The sequence below is a fragment of the Acinonyx jubatus genome, chromosome A1, assembly GCF_027475565.1.
Source record: "Acinonyx jubatus isolate Ajub_Pintada_27869175 chromosome A1, VMU_Ajub_asm_v1.0, whole genome shotgun sequence".
NCBI classification, from domain to species: Eukaryota; Metazoa; Chordata; class Mammalia; order Carnivora; family Felidae; genus Acinonyx; species Acinonyx jubatus.
Genome location: NC_069380.1, coordinates 150,793,298 through 150,819,711, shown reverse-complemented (window position 1 = coordinate 150,819,711; position 26,414 = coordinate 150,793,298). Strand labels below are relative to the sequence as shown.

The 26,414-nt window shown below is 38.0% G+C and overlaps 1 protein-coding gene across 6 annotated transcripts in view; it reads right to left on the bottom strand.

Moving 5' to 3' along the window:
• POLR3G (RNA polymerase III subunit G) overlaps positions 1-26,414 on the bottom strand; it is a 103,772-nt gene that overhangs the window by 16,973 nt on the left and 60,385 nt on the right. For 2 of the 6 annotated variants that reach the window (XM_015065180.3, XM_027038387.2), the window contains exons 1-5: positions 26,168-26,409; positions 18,023-18,163; positions 15,396-15,525; positions 7,977-8,033; positions 5,515-5,565 (exon numbers count right to left, since the gene is read on the bottom strand). In XM_015065180.3, the coding sequence (XP_014920666.1) occupies positions 5,515-5,565; positions 7,977-8,033; positions 15,396-15,525; positions 18,023-18,139 (355 nt within the window). In that variant the 5' untranslated portion in view covers positions 18,140-18,163; positions 26,168-26,409. Of the gene's footprint in view, positions 1-5,514; positions 5,566-7,976; positions 8,034-15,395; positions 15,526-18,022; positions 18,164-20,715; positions 21,469-25,907; positions 26,139-26,167; positions 26,410-26,414 lie in introns of those variants that run through there. The other 4 variants (XM_053224857.1, XM_053224862.1, XM_027038379.2 and 1 more) reach the window with 4 other exon arrangements.

Here is a 26,414-nt window from a genome sequence, read left to right as displayed (position 1 = left end):
TTACTGCGTGATAGGAGTGTCTTTTGTTCTAAGGAGACAACTCTTGGAGGGCTCCTAGACAGCTTCAGGATAAGGGCACAAGACAGATCAAACCATGATTAAAAGCCTGGAATTTTCAGCTCCATTCTCCATTCCCCTGGAGTGGAAAGGGACTTGAGACTGAGTGCATGACTGATCATACCTATGTGATGAAGCCTCTATAAAAATCCCCAAAGTATGGGCGTTTGAGGAGCTTCCAGGTTGGTAAAAACATTCACATGCTGGGAAGGTGGGGCACCCCAGCTCCAGGGAGACAGAAAAGTTCCTGTGTTAGGAATCATTCTAGATTTTACCTTATCTACCTTTTCATCTGACTGTTCATCTGTATCCACTATCATATCTTTATTAAATAATAAACCGGCAAACCTAAATGTTTCCTAGGGTTCTGTGAGCTGTTCTAGTAAATGAAATCCAAGTGGCAGGAGGGTCATAGGAACCCCTAATCTGTAGCCAAGTCGGATAGAAATTATGGGTAATCTGGGGAACCTACTACTTGTAATTGGCTTTTGAAGTGGGGAGCTGGACTGAGTCCTTAACATGTGGGGTCTGTGCTAATTCCAGTTGATTTTGGAACTGAATTAAATTGTAAGACAGCCAGCTGGTGTTGCAGAGAACTGCTTGGTGTGGGGAAAAAAAAATTCCATACACCTGGTGTCAGAAATGTTATGAATATAGTAGTGGTAGGAGACTAAAGGAGATACAGCAGGAGTAAGCTTTTCTTATAGACTGTTATCCAAGATATACAAAGAACTCCTAAAACTTCACAATAAGAACACACAGACACACACCCACACAAAACATTAAAAAAGGGGCCACAGACCTCTTTCCAAACAAGATATACAAATGGCAAATGTGCTCCACATCATAAGTCACCAGAGAAGTGCAAATTAAAATAGTAGTGAGATACTTACTATGCACCTATTAGAATGGCCAAAATGCAGAACACTACCACCAAATGCTAGCCAGGATATATAAAATCGGGAACTGTCATTGGTTGCTGGTGGGAATGCAACATGGTAGAGCAACTTTGGAAGACAGTTTGGTGGTTTCTTACACAGCTAAGTATACTCTTACCATACAATCCAGCAATCATGCTCCCTGGTATTTACTCAAAGGAGTTGAAAACTTATGTCTACACAATAGTGGATGTTTATCGCAGCTTTATTCATAACTCCCAAATCTTGGAAGCCATCAAGATGCCTGTAGTAAGGAAATGGATAAACAAACTGCTGCACATCCAGACAATGCCATATTATTAAGCACTAACAAAAAATGAGCTGTGAAGCCATGAAAAGTCATGGAGGAAAATTAAATGCTTATTATTAAGTAAAAGAAGTCAATGTGAAAAGACTACATACTGAATGCTTCCAACTATATGACATTTTGGAAAAGGCAAAGCTATGAGGACAGTAAAAAGATCAGTGGTTGCCAGGGGTAAGGAGGAGAAAGAGATGAATAGGCAGAGCACAGAGAATTTTTAAGGCAGTGAAAGTACTCTGTATGATATTACAATGGTGCATGCATATCATTATACATTTGCCTTTACCCACAGAATGTACAATACCAAGAGTGAATCCTAATATAAACTATGGAATCTGTGTAAAAATGATATGTCAAGGTAGGATCCGTAATTATAACAAATGTATCACTCTGGTGGGGGATATTAATCATGGGGGAGGCTATGCATGTATGGGGGCAGGAAGTATAAGGGAAACCTGCACTTACCTGCTCAATTTTGCTGTGAATCCAAAACTGCTCTAAAAAATGAAGTCTATTTCACTCAGATCAATGGAACAGAATAGAGAACCCAGATATGGACGCACAAAGTATGGCCAACTAATCTTTGACAAGGCAGGAAAGAATATCCAATGGAATAAAGACAGTCTTCTTCAGCAAATGGTGCTGGGAAAACTAGACAGCGACATGCAGAAAAATGAACCTGGACTACTTTCTTACACCATACACAAAAATAAACTCAAAATGGATGAAAGACCTAAAAAAACAGGAAGCCATCAAAATCCTCGAGGAGAAGGCAGGCAAAAACCTCTCTGACCTTGGCCACAGCAACTTTTTACTCAACATGTTTTTGGAGGCAAGGGAAACAAAAGCAAAAATGAACTATTGGGACCTCATCAAAATAAAAAGCTTCTGCACAGTGAAGGAAACAATCAGCAGAACTAAAAGGCAACTGATGGAATGGGACAAGGTATTTGCAAATGACATATCAGATAAAGGGTTAGTATCCAAAATCTATCAAGAACTTATCAAACTCAACACCCAAAAAACAAGTAATCCAGTGAAGAAATGGGCAAAAGACATGAATAGACACTTCTCCAAAGAAGACATCTAGATGGTCAACTGACACATGAAAAAATGCTCAACATTATTCATCATCAGGGAAATACAAATCAAAACCACAATGAGATACTATCTCACACCTGTCAGACTGGCTAACATTAACATCTCCGACAACAACAGATGTTGGCAAGGATGCGGAGAAAGAGGATCTCTTTTGCACTGCTGGTGGGAATGCAAACTGGTGCAGCTACTCTGGAAAACAGTATGGAGGTTCCTCAAAAAATTAAAATCGAACTACCCTACAACCCAGCAATTGCACTACTAGATATTTATCCAAAGGATAGAGGTATTCTGTTTCAAAGGGGCACACGCACCCCAATGTTTATAGTGGCACTATCAACAATAAAGTGTGGAAAGAACATAAATGTCCATCGATGGATGAATGGATAAAGAAGATGTGGGTATATATATATATATACATACACACACACAATGGAGTACTACTCAGCAATCAAAAAAGAATGAAATCTTGCCATTTGCAACTACCTGGATGGAACTAGAGGGTATTATGCTAAGCGAAATTAGAGAAAGACAAATATCATATGACCTCACTCATATGAGGACTTTAAGATACAAAACAGATAAACATAAGGGAAGGGAAGCAAAAATAATATAAAAACAGGGAGGGGGACCAAACATAAGAGACTCTTAAATATGGAGAACAAACAGAGGGTTGCGGGAGGGGGGATGTGCTAAATGGGTAAGGGGCATTAAGGAATCTACTCCTGAAATCATTGTCACACTATATGCTAACTAACTTGGATGTAAATTAAAAAAAATAAATTAAATAAAATGGTAAAAAAAAAAAATGAAGTCTATTTAAAAAGCAAAATGCAAAATACCAGGCCTAAAAAAAAAGAGAAGGGTAAGGGAGGAAATCTCTTCTGCTTAATTGCTAACCCTACTGTTATTAACCTGTCTGGCTACTTCCCTTTTTCTCTATTCTTTTTTATAAATTTTACAAATGTTTATTTTTTATTTATTTTCAATTTTTTTCTAATGTTTATTTACTTTTGAGAGAGAGAGAGAGAGAGAGAGAGAGAGAGAGACAGAGCGCAAATGCAGGGGAGGGACAGTGAGAGGTGTCAGCACAGAGCCAGATATGGGGTTGAATCCACGAACTGTGAGATCATGACCTGAGCTGATGTCAGACCCTTAACAGTCTGAGCTACCCAGGTGCCCCTATGTTTATTTATTTTTGAGAGAGAGAGAGAGAGAGAGACAGAGAGACAGAGAGAGAGTCAGTGGGAGAAGGGCAAAGTGAGAGGGAGACACAGATCTGAAGTAGGCTCCAGGCTTTGAGCTGTCAGTACAGAGCCTGACACGAGACTCGAACCCACAGACTGTGATATCATGATCTGAATTGAAGTCAAGACACTTAACTGAGTCACCCAGGTGCACCTCTTTCTTTCTTTCTTTCTTTCTTTCTTTCTTTCTTTCTTTCTTTCTTTCTTTCTTTCTTTCTTTCTTCCTTCCTTCCTTCCTTCCTTCCTTCCTTCCTTCCTTCCTTCCTTTCTCTTTCTTTCTTTTTCTTTCTTTCTCTCTCTTTTCTTTCTTTCTTTCTTTCTTTCTTTCTTTCTTTCTCTCTCTCTCTCTCTCTCTCTCTCTCTCTCTCTCTTTCTTTCTTTCTCTTTCTTTCTTTCTTTTAATGTTTATTTATTTTTGAGAGAGAGAGACAGAGAATCCCAAGCAGGCTTTGTGCTATCAGCACAGAGCTACACGGGGCTTGAACTCAAGAACCATGAGATCATGACCAAGTATCAAGAGCTGGACATTCAACTGACTGAACCATCCAGGCACCTCATTTCTTTAGTCTTCATATCCAAATTTCCCGAACTTTCATCTATGCTCGCTGTCCCTTTTTCCTAAATTCCCATTTACTATTTAATCCATTCCAATCTGAATTCCATGCTTACAAATCTTTTAAAAAGCTCTCCCTGAGGGCAACAATGATCAATAAGTCAAAAATTAGTTTACATTTTCCAATCTGTATCTTACTTGACCTCATAGCAATTTTGTTTAACCTCCTTTAACACTGTTGATCACCATTTGAAATGGTCTGTATTTCTTGCATACTCTTGCTTCTGTGACTCCACTCTCTTCTGGTTCTCCTCTCTCCCTCCCCATCCCTTCTCCTTCCATCTCCTTTCTTTGCTGATTCAACCTCCTCTACCAGCCCATTAAATTTTGGCATTCCTCCAAGTTTAGGCTTAGGCCCTCATTTCTTCTAGTTCTCTAATTTCAGCCTAGATAATCTCACCCTTCCTCACAGTTTCAATAATAGTACCTATGCTGATCCCTATCATCTCCATTTTGAAGTCCATCCCCCTGTATCCAACAACATGCTCAACATTTCTGTTTGTATATTTCAAAGGAAACTTAAAGACCACTTCTACACTGTAACTCATGATTTCCCCCCACAAACCTGGTCTTTCTCGGATGCTCTTCTGCCAATTCCATCTTAGTAAATTTACTCATCATGCAATCCGGGCTCCAATTACATTTCTTCGAAGAAACTTCCCTGACCTCCCACTGAGAACAGTGTGTTTTTATTTAATGTTTTTACTTCATTTTACTGTAAGCCCCATTAAGGCAAGGACTATTCCCACTTTGCTCACTGTTTCATTTCTTTTAGCACAGTGTCTGGCAATAGTAGATTCTCAACAACTATTCACTCAGCGGAATTATGAAAGAACACCACACTGGAAATTTTCACTTTGGTATTTTGTGTGCCACATAAAGTTCTAATCTACCAGTTCCCAAATTTTACCAGTTCCAAATATATGAGTTAAAAACTTAGAATATAGATGGTATAACCATCAAATACATTTATATGCAAAATTTCAAATTTTCAAAAGTAAAATGTCTACAATACTTGAAAAGTCTTCTCTAGCACATCAAAATTCCATAATTAAAGAACGGAAAAACTAAACAAAGTATCAAAACAAAGCAAAAAACCAACAACAGAAAGTTTTAACACAATAATCAAAATGTCAAACATATTTTAAGAAAAAGCATTCAGAATGCTGAGTGTAACTTCAGATTGAGAATTCATTCCATAATTAGAATTTGAGCAATAACCTTTTATTACCTGGATTATTACATTAGTCAATGTACCTTTTTTGCACTTTTTCCTTGGCATCATTTCTCTTGGGAGTCTTCTCCAATCTGCATGTACAAAAGAAAAAAAAAATACAAAAGTTGCAGTTTCCTCTGGGAATTAGTGGCACTGGATATGACTATTTAAAGGGACATGACAGTTGGTTAATCAATGAAAATAAAATTTCTTAATATCTGACTGTACAGATTTAGCCTAAGTGATATATTTTCTCCTATGAAAAAAAGAGAGTTCATTAAAAAGAACTTTGGTGGCTCCCAGCTGGCTCATTTGGAAGAGCATGAGACTCTTTATTTCAGGGTCATGAGTTCAAGCTCCACTTTGAGTATAAAGAGTATTAAAAAAAAATAAACATTAAAAAAAAAAACTTTGAAATAGTGCTATAAAATTTCTACAACTTTCTGTCAATAGTTATATAGTATTTATCTAATCAATTTTAAATATGGAAATTTTCATAACAAGAAAAATAAAGTAGAAAAATTTTGTTAATCATGACATACTGTTGAATAAGAAAAAGTTTCTCAGATAGTAAGTACAGGGGCACCTGTGTGGTTTGGTTGGTTAGGCCTCTGACTCTTCATTTTGGCTCAGGTCATGATCTCCATGATCTCATGATCTCATGAGATTGAGCCCCACATCGGACTCTGTGTTGACAGCATGGAGACTGCCAGGGATTCTCTCCATCCCTCTCCCATCGCCAGTCTCAAAATTAATAAATAAATACTTAAAATAAAATAAGACATTACATATAGAATCCCAGTAAAAAATAAACCTAACATATAAATATTTTCATATATTTAATTTTTGTGCAGAGAAAGCTCTAGGTTGGGAACAAAATATTATAGTAATTCTTTATGGGTGTTAGGATTACAGCTGCTTTTCTTATTTATTATTTATGTATTATTTGACCATGCTGTATTTTGTAAGTTTTCTATAGTTGATACGTGTTTCTTACGTAATAAGGAATTTTTTTTCAAAAGTTAAAATATATGACCACAATCCCAACACATGCAAAATTAAGCAATTCTAATAATTAACCCAAAACTTTATAATTAAAAATAAAAAAAGCCGTGGAAAAGTAAATTCACTCTAATAAATAATTTTGACTGCAGGAGGTAAAGAATTTCTCTAATTTATCACTTTCTTTTAATTTTTTTAAATGTTTATTTTTGAGAGAGAGAGAGAGAGAGAGAGAGAGAGTGGTGTGCACATGTGTGCGTGTGAGTGCGAACAGGGCAGGGGCAGAGAGAAACAGAGACAGAGGATATGAAGTCGGGGCTCTGCACTGACAACAGAGACCCTGATGCGGGGCTCAAACTCATGAACCACAAGATCATGACCTGAGCTGAAGTCAGGTGCTTAACAAGTAGCTGCCCCACTTTCTTTTAATTTTTAAGCACAGAGTTAATCAGAAAAATGAAGCAACATAAAAATGGATTAAAAAATACTGCCTACTAAAACAAATAAAAAAACAACAACCTCAGGGTATTTTGGAGAAAGCATTTATATCTCAAGCCATTTTACCTGAATTAATAAATTTTGCTTTGAATATATTTCTGCTTTTATCAATGACTCATAGGTGATCACGAAAAAGTAGGTAAAGAGAATCCTTTAAGGAGATGAATATGATGTGGAAGATGGAAGAGATCTGATATAGGAGACAGGAGAGTGTTCAAGGGGAATCCAACCTTAACAATGATGCACACTGAAAAGACCAGTATTACTCGTGAAAGCAACAATTCTGTAAATGCCATTTATATTCTTACTAAAGGCAGTTACCACAACAACAAGGACAGAGATGTCAAAGGGAAGGGAAGTGAGTTAAAATGAGAAGGCCCAGGTTCTAGAAGTACTGTCCCAGTCACCCTGATAAGTCACTTCATTTTTATGGCAATTATTTTTTTGTCTGTAAAATGAATGAGCTGGATGAAATCTCTCCAGCCTCTTCTACTTTGCCTGTGTCCAAGCAAAATCTGTGAATGTTGAAAAAATCTCTCTTAGATATAGTTCTGTTGAAAAAGCTTCTTAGCAAATAAAAATAGTCTATATCTGCTTGAAAGGAAGGTCCATGAGCTTGGCTTCAATACTGTCTGCCTGGATTTGTTTTCTCCTCTCAAGCTGAAATCACTCACAAACATGGAAGTATAATTGTTACTGTAGATTAAAATGGTGATTGTGGAAAATGAAGTGGAAAGCCCAAATGCATTTGGCAAGTCCTATTTTATAAAAAAATATTTTAAGAACTTCAAAAACATTTCAACTCTTCCTTGTTATGGTATAAGAATCTTTTCATCCTAGTTTCCAAAAGATATATATTAGTAATTAATTATAGGAAAAGGGCCAAACTATTTTCCTACAGTGAAAATTCCTAGGGTAAAAGTAAAAAATTTGCCCTAAAAAAAATAGGGGGTAGGGAGATAAACTTTAAAAATTATTTTAACATTTTCAGTTTTATAATTACCTGGTATCCACTCCTCTTTGTACACCTTCATATATCTTTTACTGTATCTTTCAATATCTAGAAAAAAAAGAAAAAGTGTTCATTAGAAAACTGAAGAATAAGCCTGCATTTAAGCCATTCCTTTAAAATAACTGAAAACACCAGGTAACATCTTTTATTTCACACACGGTTTCCTATATTTGTGCCTAAAGTGTTTCTGAACACCTACTGGAAAGTTCAATTAGTATCACACGTTTAAGGAAGTGGCAAGAAGCAGCTGGGTATGAATGGCTGGGAGCGAGCAGAAACCCTAAGCATGTTTTTTAGAATCAGACAACCTGACTCATTTCTGAAAATATTCACAAAAGCCCAAAGCCAGGTCAGAGGGCCACTTAAATACCAGGAAAGAAAGTCACTTGGCATCTTCTATTTTCTTCTTGTGACACTGGCCTCCAGCTCCCAGTCTTTAAATCTTGTTTAACTGGGATGTATTAACTACCTAAGTGGAGATGGAGAGCTGTTTGCTCACCCCCAGTGCTTGATACATACATTAATACACAGTTAGGCTTCTCAGTGAGCTACTTTTCACAATCCATTGAGGAGCAGAACGGGGAAAAGGGTAGGAGTAGGTAGGGTTGGACTTGAGCAAGCCAAAAGCCTTCCATGTCAATTGCTGACAACTCTGCAGGGACCTCCTGGGCTTGCCCAAAATGGGAGAGCCATAGCTGTGGCTCTTGTTTCTGCTTTGCCCACTATGCTGCAAGAAACTCCCTCAATGAGGGCCCAAACCCTTTCCTAGCAGTGTAAGTTGGCATCATGCCATAGCTTGAAACCATAGTTGGCAGCGTAAGTGACAGCATCATGCCATAGCTTGAAACCATGGTTCATCATAAAATGTGGTTTTAGGAGTACAGCCATGAAAAAGGGAAGTTAAACCAAAAGATGAAAACATAAAAAGCAAGGCCCAGGTATGTACTTTTTCTTCCATGTTAAGAAAATGATCCCAAATAACAGCAAAGCCATGGTGTTAAACAAAGATAACCAAAATAAATAGTAGATCAGAGAGACCAAGAGACCAAGCTTTTGTAGGTATTTAACTGTTTTGACTTCAATCTTGCTCTTAAGCTTTTCACCTGTAAAGAGAAATCAGCACAAATTCCCAGAATTCGCATTTAAAAATTTTCTCCACAACAGATTGCATATTTTAGATAAATTTAACCTTTAGTAGTAAACTTCTAGAAGAATGAGCGATATTGAAAAACAACTACTGAAACCCAGTTAAAAAGAGGCAAAGGATTTGAACTGGCATTTCTGCAAAGATATGCGTGGAAAAAAAGCACATGATAAGATGTTCAACATCATTGGTTGTTTGGGAAATTCAAATCAAAACCGCAATGAGACAGCACTTAACACCCAGTAGGATGGCTACAACCAAAAAGGCAATGACAAGTGCTAGCAAGGATGTGGAGAAACTGCAATCCTCATATAACACTGGTGACGTAAAATACTGCAAGAACTTTGGAAAATAGTTTGACAGTTCCTCAAAATGTTAAATACAGTTATCTTATGATCCTAGATATACACCCAGTAGAAATAACATGTGTCCACCCAGTAGAAAATACATGAATGTTCAAAGCAGCATTACTCATGATAGCTCCAAAGTGGAACTGACCCACATGTCAATCAACTGGTGACTGGGTAAACAAAATGTGGTATATACAACCAATGGAGTATTATTCAGCCATAAAAAGGAATGAAGACTGCAGTGCCACAGGTGAACCATGAAAACATTATGCTAAGTTAAAGAAGGCAGTCACAAAAGTCACATTTTATGATTCCATTTCTTTCAAAGATGTTATCTTTAAGTACTCTCTACACCCAATGTGGGGCTTGAATTTATAGTCCCAAGATCAAGAGTTGCATGCTCCACCAACCGAGCCAACCAGGGGTCCTTATGATTCCATTTATATGAAGTATCCAGAACAGACGAAACACTACAAAGCAGATTAATAGCTGCCATGGGCTAGAGACAGGAGAGAATAGAAGCCTATACTAGTGGGTATAGGGTTTCTTTTCAGAATGATGAAAAGGTTCTAAAAATTAGACAGTACTATTGACTGTACAATTCTGTAACTACACTAAAAGCCACTGAATTGTATACTTTAAAAAGTATATTTTTATATATGTGAATTTTATCTCAATAAAATTGTTATTTAAAAAGAAAGAAAATTATTACAAGTTTTAAAAACAACTTAAGTACAGTAAATTCAAATTTATGTTCCATTATTTCCCTGGTTTTGAAGGCCATTTTTTTTTTTTTCTTAGAGTGTGTGAGCAGGGGAGAAGGGCAGAGGGAGAATCTTTTAACTTTATTTATTTTGAGAGAGAGAGAGTGAGCAGGGGAGTGGCAGAGAGAGAGAGAGACAGAGAGACAGAGAGGAAGAGAGATAGAAAATCCCAAGCAGGCTCCATGCTGTCAGCACAGAGCCCGATGTGGGGCTCGATCTCACAAATGGTGAGATCATGACCTGAGCTGAAATCAAGAGTTGGTTGCCATCAACTGATGAATGGATAAAGAAATTGTGGTTTATATACACAATGGAGTACTATGTGGCAATGAGAAAGAATGAAATATGGCCCTTTGTAGCAACGTGGATGGAACTGGAGAGTGTGATGCTAAGTGAAATAAGCCATACAGAGAAAGACAGATACCATATGTGTTCACTCTTATGTGGATCCTGAGAAACTTAACAGGAACCCATGGGGGAGGGGAAGGGAAAAAAAAAAAAGAGGTTAGAGTGGGAGAGAGCCAAAGCATAAGAGACTCTTAAAAACTGAGAACAAACTGAGGGTTGATGGGGGGTGGGAGGGAGAGGAGGGTAGGAGATGGGTATTGAAGAGGGCATCTTTTGGGATGAGCACTGGGTGTTGTATGGAAACCAATTTGACAATAAATTTCATATATTAAAAAAAATAAAAAATACATAAAAAATAAATAAAAATTGAATTACTTAAAAAAAAAAAAAAAAAAAGAGTTGGTTGCCTAACTGACTTAGCCACCTGTGTGCCCCAAGAGAGAGAATCTTAAGCAGACTTAAGCCTGATGCAGGGCTCAATCCTATGACCCTGGGATCATGACCTCAGCTAAAATCAAGTATCAGATGTTCAACCAACTGAATCACTCAGGTGCCCCAGCAAGTCTTTTGAATGTAGTTAACTGTGCATCAACTGTGCATTTTAGGAACACATGTACATTTTTCATGTACAACCTTTGAATATATCCATTTCATATATCCTGATTCCAGATTTTAAATACATTTTATTAATAAGTTCTAACTTCTTACTTCTGATTCTTCTCACATTTGCACCATCCAAATGATTCTAGATTAGAAATACATTCCTAATAGGTTCCAGAATTGTAAGAAGTGCAATTCTTCTTACACTTTCATCATCAAAATACAGTACTTTAAAAAGCTTTGATAGCTCACATTTGTAATGAAGTGAGAATGGCCCAGCCATCTTCTTTGGTCTATAATTGTAAAACATTTTCATTATTAAATTTATAATTACTAATTAACATGATCAATCCAACAAACTGTTTCATTCCTACACAACCTATTGCCTTTCGATCATCTTCGTCTTTGCCTTCAGCATGTGTCCAGTCACAAACTACACCAAATAACTTTTGGTACATCAATATAAAAAAAGAAAAATATCATCACATGTCATTTTAACGGACTAGATGTTCCAGGTTCTTATCACAAAATAGTATGTAACGAGGTGCTCTTCAAGAAGAATACCATATTTCCTTTTTATTTTTAGAGATATATTGTTTACCCACTGACTCTTGAGTTTGAGAAGATTCATCTAGAATGTTGTCAGATGAAGACTCAGTTTGAGATTTTACTTATACAACGATTTCATGATCATCGTTGGCGCCCAAGGAATTACTGCCTCTACATTCATCTTTTTTGTCTAGTTATTGTGTCACATCTTCCCCTGTCAATTTTCTTCTCTGCACCATTATGGGCAGAAAATGAACAATTCTGAATTCTCAATTGCCTTTTATGAAAGCTAAAACAAAAAACAACCACAAAGACAAGAGTCTCTCTAGACTTCTTTTCTTTTTATATCTTCTTAAACATTACTATAATACTTTGGGCAACACAATAGAAACACGGAAGGATAATGTGACCGTGCTGACTTATTTCAATGCTGTACCATCCTTCCGTGCAACTTCACCATTTTTCCATTTTGTTTCTGATGTTTTAGTCTCTTTTTCCCAGGGTAGTGGGGGATAACTGATGAGTAATGATGAAAGAGTATCTGTGCTGATAAAACAGCAAAATGTTTACAGATGAAGGAAAAGTGAAATCACTAAGATTCCAAAACGTATTTAAATTTGTAAAAGGATCCAATGAGCTGATATGGTAATGCTCAGATAAAATGAGTTTTGTTTTTTTTTTTAAATCAATTCTCTTTGTTTTTTAGAAGATCTCTATTAAAAAATAAAAGTTATGGGGGCGCCTGGGTAGATCAGTTGGTTAAGTGACTGACTCTTGATTTCAGCTTAGGTCATGATCTCACGGTTTGCGGGTTCGAGCCCTGAGCTGGGTTCCACACAGAGCATGGAGCCTGCTTGGTATTCTCTCTCTTTTCTTTCTCTCTCTTTCTCACTCTCTCTCTCTCTCTGCCCCACCCCTGCTCATGCTCTCTTGCTCACTCTCTTTCAAAATAAACAAATAAACTTAAAAAAAATTAAAGTTATGAATATCACTGCTCAAAAATAAACTCCAGCATGCCTGAGTGGCTCAGTTGGTCAAGCATCTGCCTCTGGATTTTGGTTCAGGTCATGATCTTGCAGTTCATGGGTTCAAGCCCCACATCGGGCTCTGCACTGGCAGCATAGAGCCTGCTTGGGATTCTCTTTCTGCCTCTCCCTTGCTCACTTTCTTTCTCTCTCTCAAAATAAATAAACAAACATTACAAGAAAATCAAAAATCAAAATAGGGGTCTCATGGACCCTGATGGCACATTGACAGTTAACAAAAACCAAACTCCATTTATTCAACAGCAGATCTTGTGGCCATACTGCAGGTTAATGTTATGATTTCCATTAAGCTTTTGAAGTTCTAAAAATGGCTTACAGAATGATCGCCACTGTCACTCCTGTTTCTACCTCAGAGGACCCCAGTAATGCAGGAACCCGAGCTGGGAACAATTGGATCAGATGCTCTCTATATATCCTTGCAGCTACAATTCATTAAAATAACAACATTGGTGTTTTTCTTTTATTACAAAAATAATAACTTTCCTTATAAAGAAAATACCAATCATTTCTATAATTTTACCTGAAAGCATTATAAACAAATTGTGAAAACATCACGATAAGAAATATTTTTTTATTCTATGTCCTCAGTTCTTTGTGATTTCAATGCCCTGAGCCACTAGCCACAAGGTTATCAGGAAACCCGGAGATCTCCTACCCTCATTTAGTTCTTTACATTAATTCCTAAGTCTCTCTTTCTTAAAGCATATAGGTGATGAGTGATGGGAGAAGGCTGATAAAGGTACAGTGATAGAACACCATCCAGAATATAGCTTCCTCTGACAGATGCATACTGCTGTTCAGTCTGGCCAATTCTCTCTCATTTATGGTGTGCAGAGTACATAAACATTATGTGTGTGTATATATGTATATATGTGTATTTATTATATTAACCTATATTCATGCATATGTATGTATATATTTTAAAAACATTTTCAACTGTAGTTTTTTAAAACACATTACATCAGAAAAGAAAGGTAAACATGAAGATTTTGAAGGAGAATATACTTGTATCAATTTGGAAAATCCTATAGAAGTGTTTTTTTCCAGAAAGAAACAGAAACGATTCCTTGTATTCTTAAATACCTCCTGTAGTCATCAAAGATAAAGAGCCTCTTAATCCAGGTACAAGCCAACCACTCCCAGAAACCAGCAATGAAATTGTGTTCCCTGTTTAAAAGACTCCCAGATATGTTTTAATGATATGATATACTTGCAAATTAGACCTATGCTTTAATAATGACCACATTTAGTTAAGTCTGTTCCATACTCTAGAGAAAACAATAATTTTTAAAAGATTAAAGTATACCCTACACTATAATTTTTTCTAATAAGAATGTTTATTAGTTCATTTAATCTTTTTAAAAATCTTTACAATTAGAGCTTTAATTTCATTTTTGAACTCAGATAAAAGCATGTAACACAATCATGAAAGTAAAAAAAAATCCGCACTTTTGAGATAAAAATATACCTTTCTAAACCACTATATAAACTTCAAGCAGCTATGTTTGAAAAATAAATGAACTTGTCTAAAATGCTTCTTATAATTATAAGCACATGTAATATTACTATATAAGACTTTTTTTTTGACTCTTAGCCAGTTCTAAGTCTTTTAGAGAGAGAGAAAATGGAATGCATTTTTAAAACTAATGGAATGAGATGATACTATATGAATTTCTCATGCTTTAATGATGTTGTTTTGGGAACTCAAGGATGATATTGATCTCTCTAATTTCAACATTCGAAGGCAGAAACTGAAAATCAATACAGATCTAATGTGCTAAATAACTACTCAGGAATGGGTTCTCTTCCTCTAAAACCACTTCCCACTCCCTCTCTGAGACTTTCAAGCCTTCTCCAATGGTAATTTCTCCTCTCTGTCCTTGGCATAACCAAGGAGTACACCCTTTATGTTTTCTTATGTACAAATCATAAGTCAAAAATATATTTATGGCTTCTAAAAGTTTTCACCAAAATATTAACTAATCATATTTAATTTTAAATACATTTTAAATTTAATATTAGATACAAAAAATGTATGTGTAAGGATAACCATTGCATTATATACATATATGAGCAAAAAACTAGAAAACACTTTAAATCTAACAGCAGAGAACTACGTATAATTAATAATGTTATATACAGATCATGGAATACCACATAATGATTAAAAATCTAATTTTCCAAGAATACTGAGGACATGTGAACATGCTAATAACATGCTATTGGGTAAAAAAAGGAAGATGCAAAGAATATGAATCCAATTTTATAAAAACCATACACATGCAGAAGAAAAAAATCTAGAATGTATAATAAAATATTAATAGATCTCTAGCCATAAGCATTATAGGTGATTTTTACTTTTCACTGTTTCTGTTTTTTGTAATTTTCACCAAGCCGATGAAATTTCTATTAAAAGGTAATTTTAAAAATAAAATATCAGAAAGTTTAAAATACATTTTCTGTTGAATCAACAGAACTATGCTCTTTTATGGTAGTTGATAATTTCTGATGAAACTAAATCAATCAGCACCAAATTACTCTCTGTCTTATACACAAACACTGTCTCGTCTGTACACATTCAACCACATAACCAAAGGGTCCAAACCCACCTTGTTTTTCTTCAGGTGTTTCTAAATAATAAGGCATCCTTTTCATAGTTTCTCTCAACTCCTGTTTCAATGCCAGCATGTATTCTTCGCCCTCTCCTGCTTTCAGTGGCACCGGTTTATAATCTGTATCCTGTTTAAAAGACAATGTGTGTGTATGTGTGTGTGCCTTTTTAATAAAATAAGTTTCTTAACATCCTTTTTGTCTATAATCTGGAAAATTTCATTTTTATTGAAAAACTACATTTCCCAGGTACTAAGTTTTACAATCAACTGAAAAGACGTTGAGCTTTTGTAATCTATTTAACTTTTTAGCCTATTTCCTACTTTGCTCTCATTTTAGACAGTAGGAAAGATTCTTAATTTTCCTACTGACCACACCAACAAGTATTTTGTTATATAGTCTGTTGACTATGATTACATGTTTTAGAAGTCAAGGCACCCAAATGAGAGTAACTGCTTTAGTCCCCTAGTAACCTCAATTAGTAGTGGTGGTATTGATGGGAGAAGTAGCATTAAAAAAAAAAAAAAAAAAAAAAAGATTAAAAGTAACAGTTATCATGTACAAGTGGTTACTCTGATACTCTGACCAGGATGTCCTCATCACTCAACATCCACGATCCCACTTAAAGTATCCTCAGTACTTCCCCTTTTACAGTAAATAAACTGAGGCGTGAACAATCTATAAGCTCATAAACCATGTAAATGACAAAGCGGGAGTTTGAATCTACATCTTCAATTTTATAAAATTACACACATATGTATATATATTCATGAAATACATATATTTATTAAAAAGTGGGGTCTCAGGGTATGTAGTAAAAGACATTTCTAAAAGAAAAAGACATTTCTGGTATCAGAACTACGTACAGGGTACATTTTCAAAATTTCACTCTGAGTTCATTCATTCATTCTACAGCTATTTATTGGGTGCTTACTATAAGCTAGACATGGCTAGACAATAAGAGATACTATGATGAACGGGTCAAACTTCTTGCCCTTAGGGAACTTACATACTAGAAGAGAAAAATACAAGAAATAAGTAAACAATGAGGAAATACGCAATTTGAGGTAGCGATAAGTGGCATAAAAAAAGTGAGGCTGGGTAGAACAAAGTGTGACTGACAGGATACACGGAGGTTGGAGGTAGTTGGTCTAGACAGGGTAAGCACACAGGACCTCTCAGGAAATCACATCTGAGTACTGCTCCGGATAAAATTAGGAAGTCGTCATGCAAAGACTTGGGAATAGATGGCTCCAGCCACGGAAACTGGCAGAGGAAAAGGCCTGAGAGAACAAGGAGGCCATGATGGCTAAGGAGCAAAAAGGACACGGGTAGCAAGAGTCAGAGAGACACCAGCAAGGCCATATCAAACACAGCCAGTTTGCCAGCAGCAAGGAATTTCAATTTTATTCCAACTATACAACAACACAGTATGTACTAATATTTCCAGTGTTTAGAAGTAACCTCACACATGGAGAAGAGTTGTTTTCAAGGAAATCAATGTATAAAGTGATTGACATAATGCACATACATGAGGTATCTGTCATTGTTTCAGGCTATACTAAATATCAGAAAAGCAAAATGTCAAGAGCAAAAAGTAGAGACTCCCTGTGTAAGACAGCTAGATCCCTAGATACATTTGTCCAGCGTCCTCTACTTACACAAATCATTCGACAAAAGACTTTTCCCTTCTGAAATAGGGGAGAAACTGCTGGATCGAAGGGTATCTGGTCATTTATGAGTTTTTCATTTTTTATATTGCAGCACATACACATCTGGAAATGTAAGCTCAGGTTTCAAACTAAATGTAAAGTGAAAGCATTAAATTAAACATTATGCCAATTAGGTTTACAGCATACTCATTAGATTTAAAAGCAACACTAAATGTAGCAGGAACAACTAGATTTTGAGAAACAGCAACAAAACTCAAACTGACTTTAACAAAATAGAGAAATAAGCAAAAACCAGAAACAGCCGAGTGGGGAATCAAAGGCAAAACGGTACACTAGGGAGCAAAATCAAATTGTGTAGATACAAGATGAGAAGAAAATCATTAAGTGAAAGTCTAGTAGACTGAGGACCACTAGGGAGCATTGTAAAACCTAACCTTTTAAAAATATTATTTTGAGGGGCTGGGAGACGTGATCTCACAGCTCGTGCAATCGAGCCCCACGTCACACTCTGCTAACAGCGCAGAGTCTGCTTGGGATTCTCTCCCACTCTCCCTCTCTCTCTGCCCCACCCCTGCTTGCCTGCATTCTCTCTCTCTGCCAAAATAAATAAATAAACAAACATTAAAAAAATTTAAAAAACAAAATATTATTTTGGTATTGGAATACATCAAAAATAGCAACAGAAGAAATAGGAAACGAAAAAATTCTTTCTTAGTTCATGTTGTACTGAATGTATTCACGGCAAGTTGTATACAGTTTTTTTTGTTTTTAGAAGGCAGTGTAAAAATTAGAAGAGGTTCAGGGAAGAACAGTGGCCGTGAAGCACACTCTCTTTTACTTTCTTACACTTAAGATATTATAAGGATGTTATATATTCAGTCCTGTGCAGAATTTTAATTTTCTTTGAAAGATGAAAAAACCAGCCGTGAGAAATCTGCTGTTAATGTACTTACAGGAAATAGTGGGGGTGGTTTCAGGACTACATCAGGTAGTTTTTCACCTCTGCCAAATCCAACTGCCTCAATATTAAAGGTGTAAGCTGCACGTCCGCGTCCTTTGTTCCCAGCCATTAGAACTAGTTATACCAGCAAATTCTGAAAGACATCACATGAAAAAAAAGGAAATCAACATTTTAAAGCAGAATATAAAACTCTGTCCCTTAAGTAGCGTGGCTAATGGAAAATACTTCTGGAAAGCAAAACTTGTAAAGAAATAATAAACATACGCTAAACTGATTTCTGAACTCCTCACATCTACTCAGGTCTGGCAGGTGACATGATGATGGCCTCAATTACCTCACCAGGCCCTGGGTGAACAGCTGACCCTGGGTCCCCTTTGAGATGCTGCCCAGACCACTGCACACAGCCAGTTGATGCAATTCTCTCCACCCCTCTGTGATTTGGCGTCAAGATTTCAGACATATGTAAGAAGTGTGGACAAGGAAAGGCCTGGCTGATGAAGACAGACCACCTAGCTTTTTCATTCAGCTTGAAGACTACCACGAGTCATATACACTTTAGATTTTTAAATGATAAAAAAAAAAACACATCTGAAATAGTTAAATTAAAGGTAAGATAAACCTGTACTCTTTTCAACTTTGGCCACAGTAGAGATGTCACATACTCAAGTTCTCTACTGAACTTGTGAATTGTCTGAAACAGGATTGATCTCTACAGTGTGAGAACTGAGCCGGCAGTATATTAACAGGGATCCCTATACCAAGGCTCTGTCACTACAAGAGTGCAGTTGACTGTTGTGGTGATTATGACACACATCTTCTAAGTCTCTTTTCCCACTGATAATACTGTGTATCAATCCTGCAAGTCCAAGAAAACAGCAATATATCCTCTCCTACTGACTTAACAGTTCCCCTTCCTTTCTTTCCTTACCGTTATTTTTTGAAAAACTGAGGTCATTTCCTATACAATGCTTCTCCAAAGTTAAGGCACATGAGAATTACCTAGGAATCTTGTTAAAATGCAGATTCTGATTCAGCTGGCTGAGAACCTGCATTTCTAACAAGCTCTCTGGGATTATCCATGCTACTGGTATGCGGGCCACTGTTTGAAAGTAGCAAGGTTGTAACATTCTCCCATTTCTGAATTTGAGGAACTGAATACGTGAAATGCAGTATAACACATTCCTCTTCGCTGTATTTTCTATTTTCTAAATAGGTGAACTAGAGGCTTACTCAAATTTGAGTTTAATTTTTTACAAGGACACTTAAAAGAGTTGCTCTGTTCCTCCTATTGTATCACATCAGGATGCAAACAAAACCAATTTCTCTTTCTTTCTCTCCCTTTCTCTCTCTCACTGATGTTCTCTGGTCAGTGGGTTCAGGTGCTAGCAGTCTGTTTCATCTAGCATACAGTTCCCCATCACTTTCCACCTAATGATGTCAGCAGCCATTGATGATCGTAGCCTAGATTCGTTATTCCATTATGGGCTGTAATTTTATTCTTTCTGTATCTACTAATTGGAATTCTATCATGAATCAATTTCCTTATTCACTATTTAGCTACAATGAAGCACAAGTTGTAGAGGAAAGGTACCTATTCTAATACTGAAGCTCATTCCATGTGTCCACACTAAAAGAGAGGAGGATATCTAAACGGCCGTGTTTCATTGCTGAGTCACTCAAGCATATGCTGAGTCTGCAGAAAGCAGGTCTTCCAAGTATGAAAACTGCTGAGCAAAAAGACACACTCACTCTAAGAAATGAATTGTGAGAGCCCTGTAGGCATGGTCAAGACCACTGGGCTTAATTCCAGTCTGGGATTTGCCCACCAGTAAAGATGAACAATCCCAGGCAGCATTTCCCAAACTTGCCTGATCATGAGAACTGGCCAGAGAACTTGTTAAATATACATATTGAATCTCATGCAATCTTCAAGTATTCAAACCTACACCAGAATCTTTGGAGGTGGGCTCTGAGAAACAGTTGGGAAAACTCACCCTAAGAAGAGAGTATGTCAGCTACCATTGTTTGATGGAAAATCCCTTGAGAAATACCAGACACTGGAGCCTCTAAACTTCCCTATTTATGAAGTACCTTTGGGTGTATAAACTGGTATCATTAGTGAATGGATTGCCCTTGGCAGAAAAATCAATCCTAGCTCTTGAGACACCCTCAATGATTACATGGCCTTCTGGCCTACAAATCCATCTCTTTTTAGTTTCGCTATTATAAGTCAGTTCTGTACCTACAGACGCTGCCAAATTCATTTTCTTCTCTTGGAGAGCTGAGAGGTACTTCTTGGACTCCAGTAACTGTCTCATAGGGAAAATGGCTCACAAGTGAGGCCTAAGCATCAATCTCTGGTATCCTCTGAGTCAACCACTGCCATGTTCTTCTTTCACCCTCCCAAACTGCTCGAATGAAAGGTTTTTTATAAGCAGCTTTCCCCATTTCCTTATTATCCCAATCTTCCTCTACTTCATATAGGCCAATTTCATTGAGTCATTCATTCGACCAATATTGAGTATTCCAGGCACTATGGCAGAACCCATGAATAAAACCATGTCCCTGTACTAAGGGCAAGTATTTCAGTGGCTGAAAGAACACAAACATGTAAACAAATAAATGTGTAACAGTATGTATTCTTGCTGTGGGTTGAATTGTATCTCCCTCCTACCCACCCCATACCTGTGAATGTGATGACCTTCCTTATTTGGAAATAAAATCTTTGCTGCAGATGTAACCAAATTAAGATGAGGTCATAGTGAATCAGGGTGAGCCCTCTTCCAATGATGGGTGTCTTTCTAAGAGGGAAATGTGGACAGAGGGAAACACACACAGAGGGAAAACACCATGTGAAGATGGGAGGCAGAGACTGGGATGCTGCAGTTGTAAGCCAAGAATACCAAAGAGTGCCAGGAAGCACTGCAAGCTAGGAGAGACCTGCAACAAATTCTCCCTCAGAGCCTCTGGAAAGAACGAACCCTGCCCACACCTTGATTTCACCTTGTTTTCAGACTCTGGGCCACCAGAACTGAGAGAGAATAAATATCGGCTATTTGAAGTCGCCCAATTTGCGGTAAAATGTTATAGCAGCCTTAGAAACTCATCAACACAGCTCTTGAAAAAAAATAAATGATGGCAAGGGGACAGAGAATAATAAAGGGGCATGTTAGCTTTTCACACAAGGAAGGTCTTTCTGTGGAGGATAAATCTGAGCACCATGCCAGAGAAGGCCTGTAAGCCACGAGATGAAGGGATGAGGTAGACACGGCTGCACAGAGAAGGAGGAACAAGTGCAGAGAAAGAAGCCAAATGCTGGGAGTGTATGAGGAATGAGAAGGCCATGTCCCTGGCGAGGAGTAAGGAACAAGAAGAGGCAGGTCAGGGCCGGATTTTGCGGAGCCCTGTGTAAGTTGAGGTAAAGGGTTTGGCTTTTTACCTCACTTGTGATGGGAACTGGTTGAAATGCAAAGGTCCCAATGGTCCCAAGGTCCCAATGGCTCCCAAGAGCAAAATCCACTGGCATTTTGTCCTCATTCATGTCTTGGACTTCCAAAGCACATGACTTGCTATGGCCTCCTCCCTTTTGAAATTCTCTGCTTCCTAGGCTTTATTAAAACTTGGGGTTTTTTTGTTGTTATTGGCTACTTCTCTTCTTAAACCTCCTAAATATGGATTTCCTTAAGGTTCAATCTTTGGTCTTCTGCTTTTTTTTTTTTGGTCTTCAGAAAACACACCCGCACGCAGGGTTTGATGACCTCTCCCATTCTATTATCTCCCAACACTGACCTTTGTCTTGAGTTTCAGCCCATGTTCCCACTATCAAAAGAATATTTGGAAAGCACTTTAAACTTAAAATACTGAGGTCATCTTCCCCCTGCACCAACTGGCTTGCCTTTTAGGTATTATGTCCCTGCTTCTATCCACAGAATGTTATTTTCCCAGTCACCAACACTTGATGACTTGGAGTGCATCAATATTGATTCCTCACTCTGTTCTACCCCTCCTATCGAATCAATCACCTAATTCTTCCTTCAAAATGTCCCTTCATTTCCATTTCCTCTACCATAATCCAGTTTAACCTCTTTCTACATCACTTTTGAGTGACTGCAAGTTTTGTGGTATCCCTTGTTGTTCCTATTTGTTTTAATTTATTCTTCCACATTATTCATCCTAAGGCATAGTTCTGATCATGTCGGTCTTCTCATCTTCCCTCTTGGCTACAGGATTAAATCCAAACTTCCTACCCAGGTATTCAGGGCCCTTTTAAGATGCCTGCACTCCTGACTCCTTGTATCATCATGTCTTGTTTACCATTCTCTCCACTACAATCTACCCCATTTTCCTCCCTGCTTAACAGTAGCCCCTTTCACCTGAAGATCCAGTCTAAGTCCAGTCTCCTTGATACCCTTATAGAAGAATATTAGCTGTATCCTCTTACATGTTCACCTTCCTTGACCTCTGCTTTTGTTCAGGACTTTACCATCTCTAACACAGAACAAATAAATTCCCATTGCCAGCCTCCCACTTTCAACCCACTCTCCAGTCATCTCTCTAGAACATAAACCTTGATGTGTCACTCTCCTTACCTAACAAAATCCACAGCAGTTGCTTCACCCCACTTTGCTCTTGATCCTCCAATAAAATAAGTGTATTTTAAAAAATTGAGGTGTTACATATTGCTACTCTTCAATTTTGGAAGAAATAGAGACAATGCACCTTTTGGGAAATGGGCCTTTTCCAAAGGCAAGGAGTTTCACTTACATTTTATTTATTTCTTTGGCCGTATTAACAGAGATTTTATATCCTCACTGTCTAGCACAGTGCTCTCTATATAGCAACAGCTCCACAATTAATGTTAAGCTCTCTTTCCTTCTCTTTCTTTTCCTTCCTCTCTTCTTTCCTTCCTATCTTTCATATGGTGTCATGAGCAAAATCTACCCAAAGAAGTACAATTCAGTCAGCCTACTATTAACATCGTTGTTTTCTTTTAAACTTCCAGAACTATAAAGTTGGAGACCTGGAAGTACACTAGAAGCATCAGAATGTAAAAACAAAACTCAGGCTTCATACCAGAACAACAAAATGAGAATCTTTGGAGACGGGATTCAGGCATTAGGACTTTTCAAAACATTCTCAGAGTTTACAGCATATAGTGTAATTTAAGATCCACTGCTTTCTGGGCTGCCTGGGTGGCTCAGTATGTTAAGCAACTGACTTCAGACCAGGCATGGTCTTGTGGTTCAAGTCATGTGTCAGGTTCTTCGCTAACAGCTCAGAACCTGGAGCCTGCTTCTGATTCTGAGACTCCTTCTCTTTTTGCCCCTCACGCTCACGCTCTCTCTCTCTCAAAAATAAATATGGTTAAAAAAATTTTTTAAAGAACCACTGCTTCCTATTAAACTTCACATTTTGTAAAAGAGGAAAGTGAAGCCCTGAGAGGTTAGTTGACTGCCTAAAGGCACACAGTTAATTTCTAACAAAGACAAAACTGGGTTAAAGCCTCAGGTACCTTTCCATTCTCCATTCATCCACATTACACTACCTGAAACACATTTCCAGGCTAGTTGAACACTTTTTTAATCCCACAGATACTTTTATTAATCTTTACAAGGAAGTGAATTAGCAATGGCAAAATTGACTGACTTTCAAAGTATAAAATCAGAAGCATCATCCTTCCATTTTGTAATGCTTCCTGAAAATTCCTGTTCAGAACTGTTCTGAGCTGGTTTGATGGGTGTTGTTCAAGCATCCAAGAGCTGAAATGCAAAGTCCATTCTATTTGACTGTAGAGACAACACTACGTTACAGGCTGAGGTAATATCTGAAGTTCCTCCTAGTGCTAACATTTTACGAGTTGTGATTGTGGCCTAAATGTATTGTCTTCCACATCTCACACTGTCCCTTGTACATAGTGGCTACGTGAATGAATGTACAATCTGATGTAAGTAGGCATGGAAGCTGGGCGAGGCACCAAAAGACAGGTCACAGCATCTTTCCTGATAAATGACACCTCAATTGTCCCAGTCAGAACCTGATAGTCATGCTGTCCTCCTCTCCACCTTCCTTGATACCCTTATAGAAGAATATTAGCTGTATCCTCTTACATATTCACCTTCCTTGACCTCTGCTTTTGTTCAGGACTTTACCATCTCTAACCTGGATCTCTAACACATAACAAATAAATTCCCATTGCCAGCCTCCCACTTTTAACCCACTCTCCAGTCATCTCTCTAGAACATAAACCTTGATGTGTCACTCTCCATACCTAACAAAGCTTTGAATCTAACTCTCTGTCTCTTGCCCCCTACACACCACACTCTAGCCACTCTCTACTCTGCTACATCAGCTCTTGCATGTAGCGTTCCTTCTGCCTGGAATGCCTTCCTCCCGCATCCAACCACGCAACCCCTGGCACCATTTAAGATGCTGTGCAAATGACACCTCTCTGTGACCATTTTCTCTACCCAACAAGGAGACAGATCTCTCCCTTGTCTGTTTCCCAAGTACTACAGTGCTTTTATTACCCTTTTAAAGATCATGTTGTGATTGCCAGTTCTTGTCTGTCTCTCCAGTAAGCCCTTCAATTAACTATTCATCAAGTATTTATTAAGCACCCTCTGTGTCAGACCATCTTCTGCACACTGGGAATATAGCAGTGAACAAAACAAAGTTTCTGCTCTTGTGGAGCTCATAGTTTAGCACAGGAAATGGAAAGAACCATGTCGAGAACTAAGAAAATATGGACATCCAGGGGAGTGTGATACAAGCAGATGGATCTGTAAATATGAAGGCCTCCTTGAAGACTTACATTTCCATGCTCTATCACTTACCAGAGCCTGGCAAAAGTCCAACAAATACTGGGTGAATTATTGCTGAGCTCATGGCCTAGTAAGGATATCCCTCCATTTCTCCTACAGTGGTTTCCCTCTGCCTATGGGAAAAATGTCTAAACTACAGAAAGCTCTGTACTTCCCAGCTGACAGCATCCTAACAAACAGTGGTCTTTTAAGCCCTGCTCAAATGCTACTCTTCAATAATCCTTTTCATCTGTATCCTTATAGCACCTAGTTTTTACTTCCTCTGTGGTATATACACCATACTGTTTTATATTGCAAATAGTTGTGCATAAATATCATCTTCCCTCAAATTCTGGAGAACCCAAATCATGACTTCTTTTTCTTTTCTTTTTTTTCCCCACTCAATACTATTCTCACAGATCATCTAGCTCAGGGACTTGCATGTAAGGATAGCCCCAAACAGTGACTGAAGATTAGGAAAATATTCAGAAAAGCTACATCTCCACCAAAGGTTTTTAGGAGTGTAGGAGAGGACAGTACATCTCTCCTATGAAGGTTTATTAGTAGCTGCCACAATAAGGGTTTTCATAATTATTTTTTACAAAGCTAGCTCATGGGTATCTTTATAATTAATCAAATTCTCAAGGCAATTTTTGAAGCCTAACTTGATGTTTCAATAGCTGGGAGGTGCTAGGTGGATACAGGGATCTGGTGTTCATAGTGGGGGTGATTTATATGGCTGGCTGGGCCACACCCAGATATTATCCACGTTTTCTGTTCTCACAAGGTGCGACTGCCTCCACCTTTACTTAGTTGAGCCTTTTCTACCAACTTTCTTTGCTCTCTTTCAAGAGCTGACAAACTAACAAAAAAAAAATGGAGGGTAGGGGAAGGAATACAGAATTCATTTTTTATAAGAGCATTAAGACGTTATTAACAACCCTTCTCCCCACGATACAGGTTAGAGTGCCAAGAGTTAAGAAAACATACTGAATAAATAGTCTGTCCTTAGCAGCAAGTCTGCGGCAATGACTCGTGCCTAAACCAATCACAAAGTCCCCAGATTTGAAAATCTACCATCAGTTACAACATAAATCCTCTTCTAACTCACTGCAAACAGTCCAGGAAGTGGAGCCACGTTAAGATCGGGAAAGGGCGGTTTTCAAAGATTCTGAAGGGATTAGAAGGAAAGGTAAAGCTATCTCCCAACTACCCTCAATCCTGAAGCGCTTTATTGAATCTCCACCTCTGACTTCCCCCACCTTCTCCATGTGCCCCTTTAACTTCTCTCTACCCTCTCCATCGCCTCCCAACCACTCAATTGCTCCCTCTGTTACCTGCTCACTGTCTCGAGGCTTGGGTAAAACTGTGCACCCAAAGTGCCGGCCGGCAAGGAAGGGGTGCACACAGAAGGCGCGAGCGCTGGGATACCGGTTCCACCTCTAGAGAAGCGCGCTCCGCCCTCCACGCGGGCTCAGAGCCTTGTTCCGATCCCAAACAGTTAGCCCCGCCCACTCTCTCTATAGGCCCCGCCCCCTGGGCAAGGAGCTTTTTAGCCCTTGGCAGGCGCCGTACTTCTCCCTC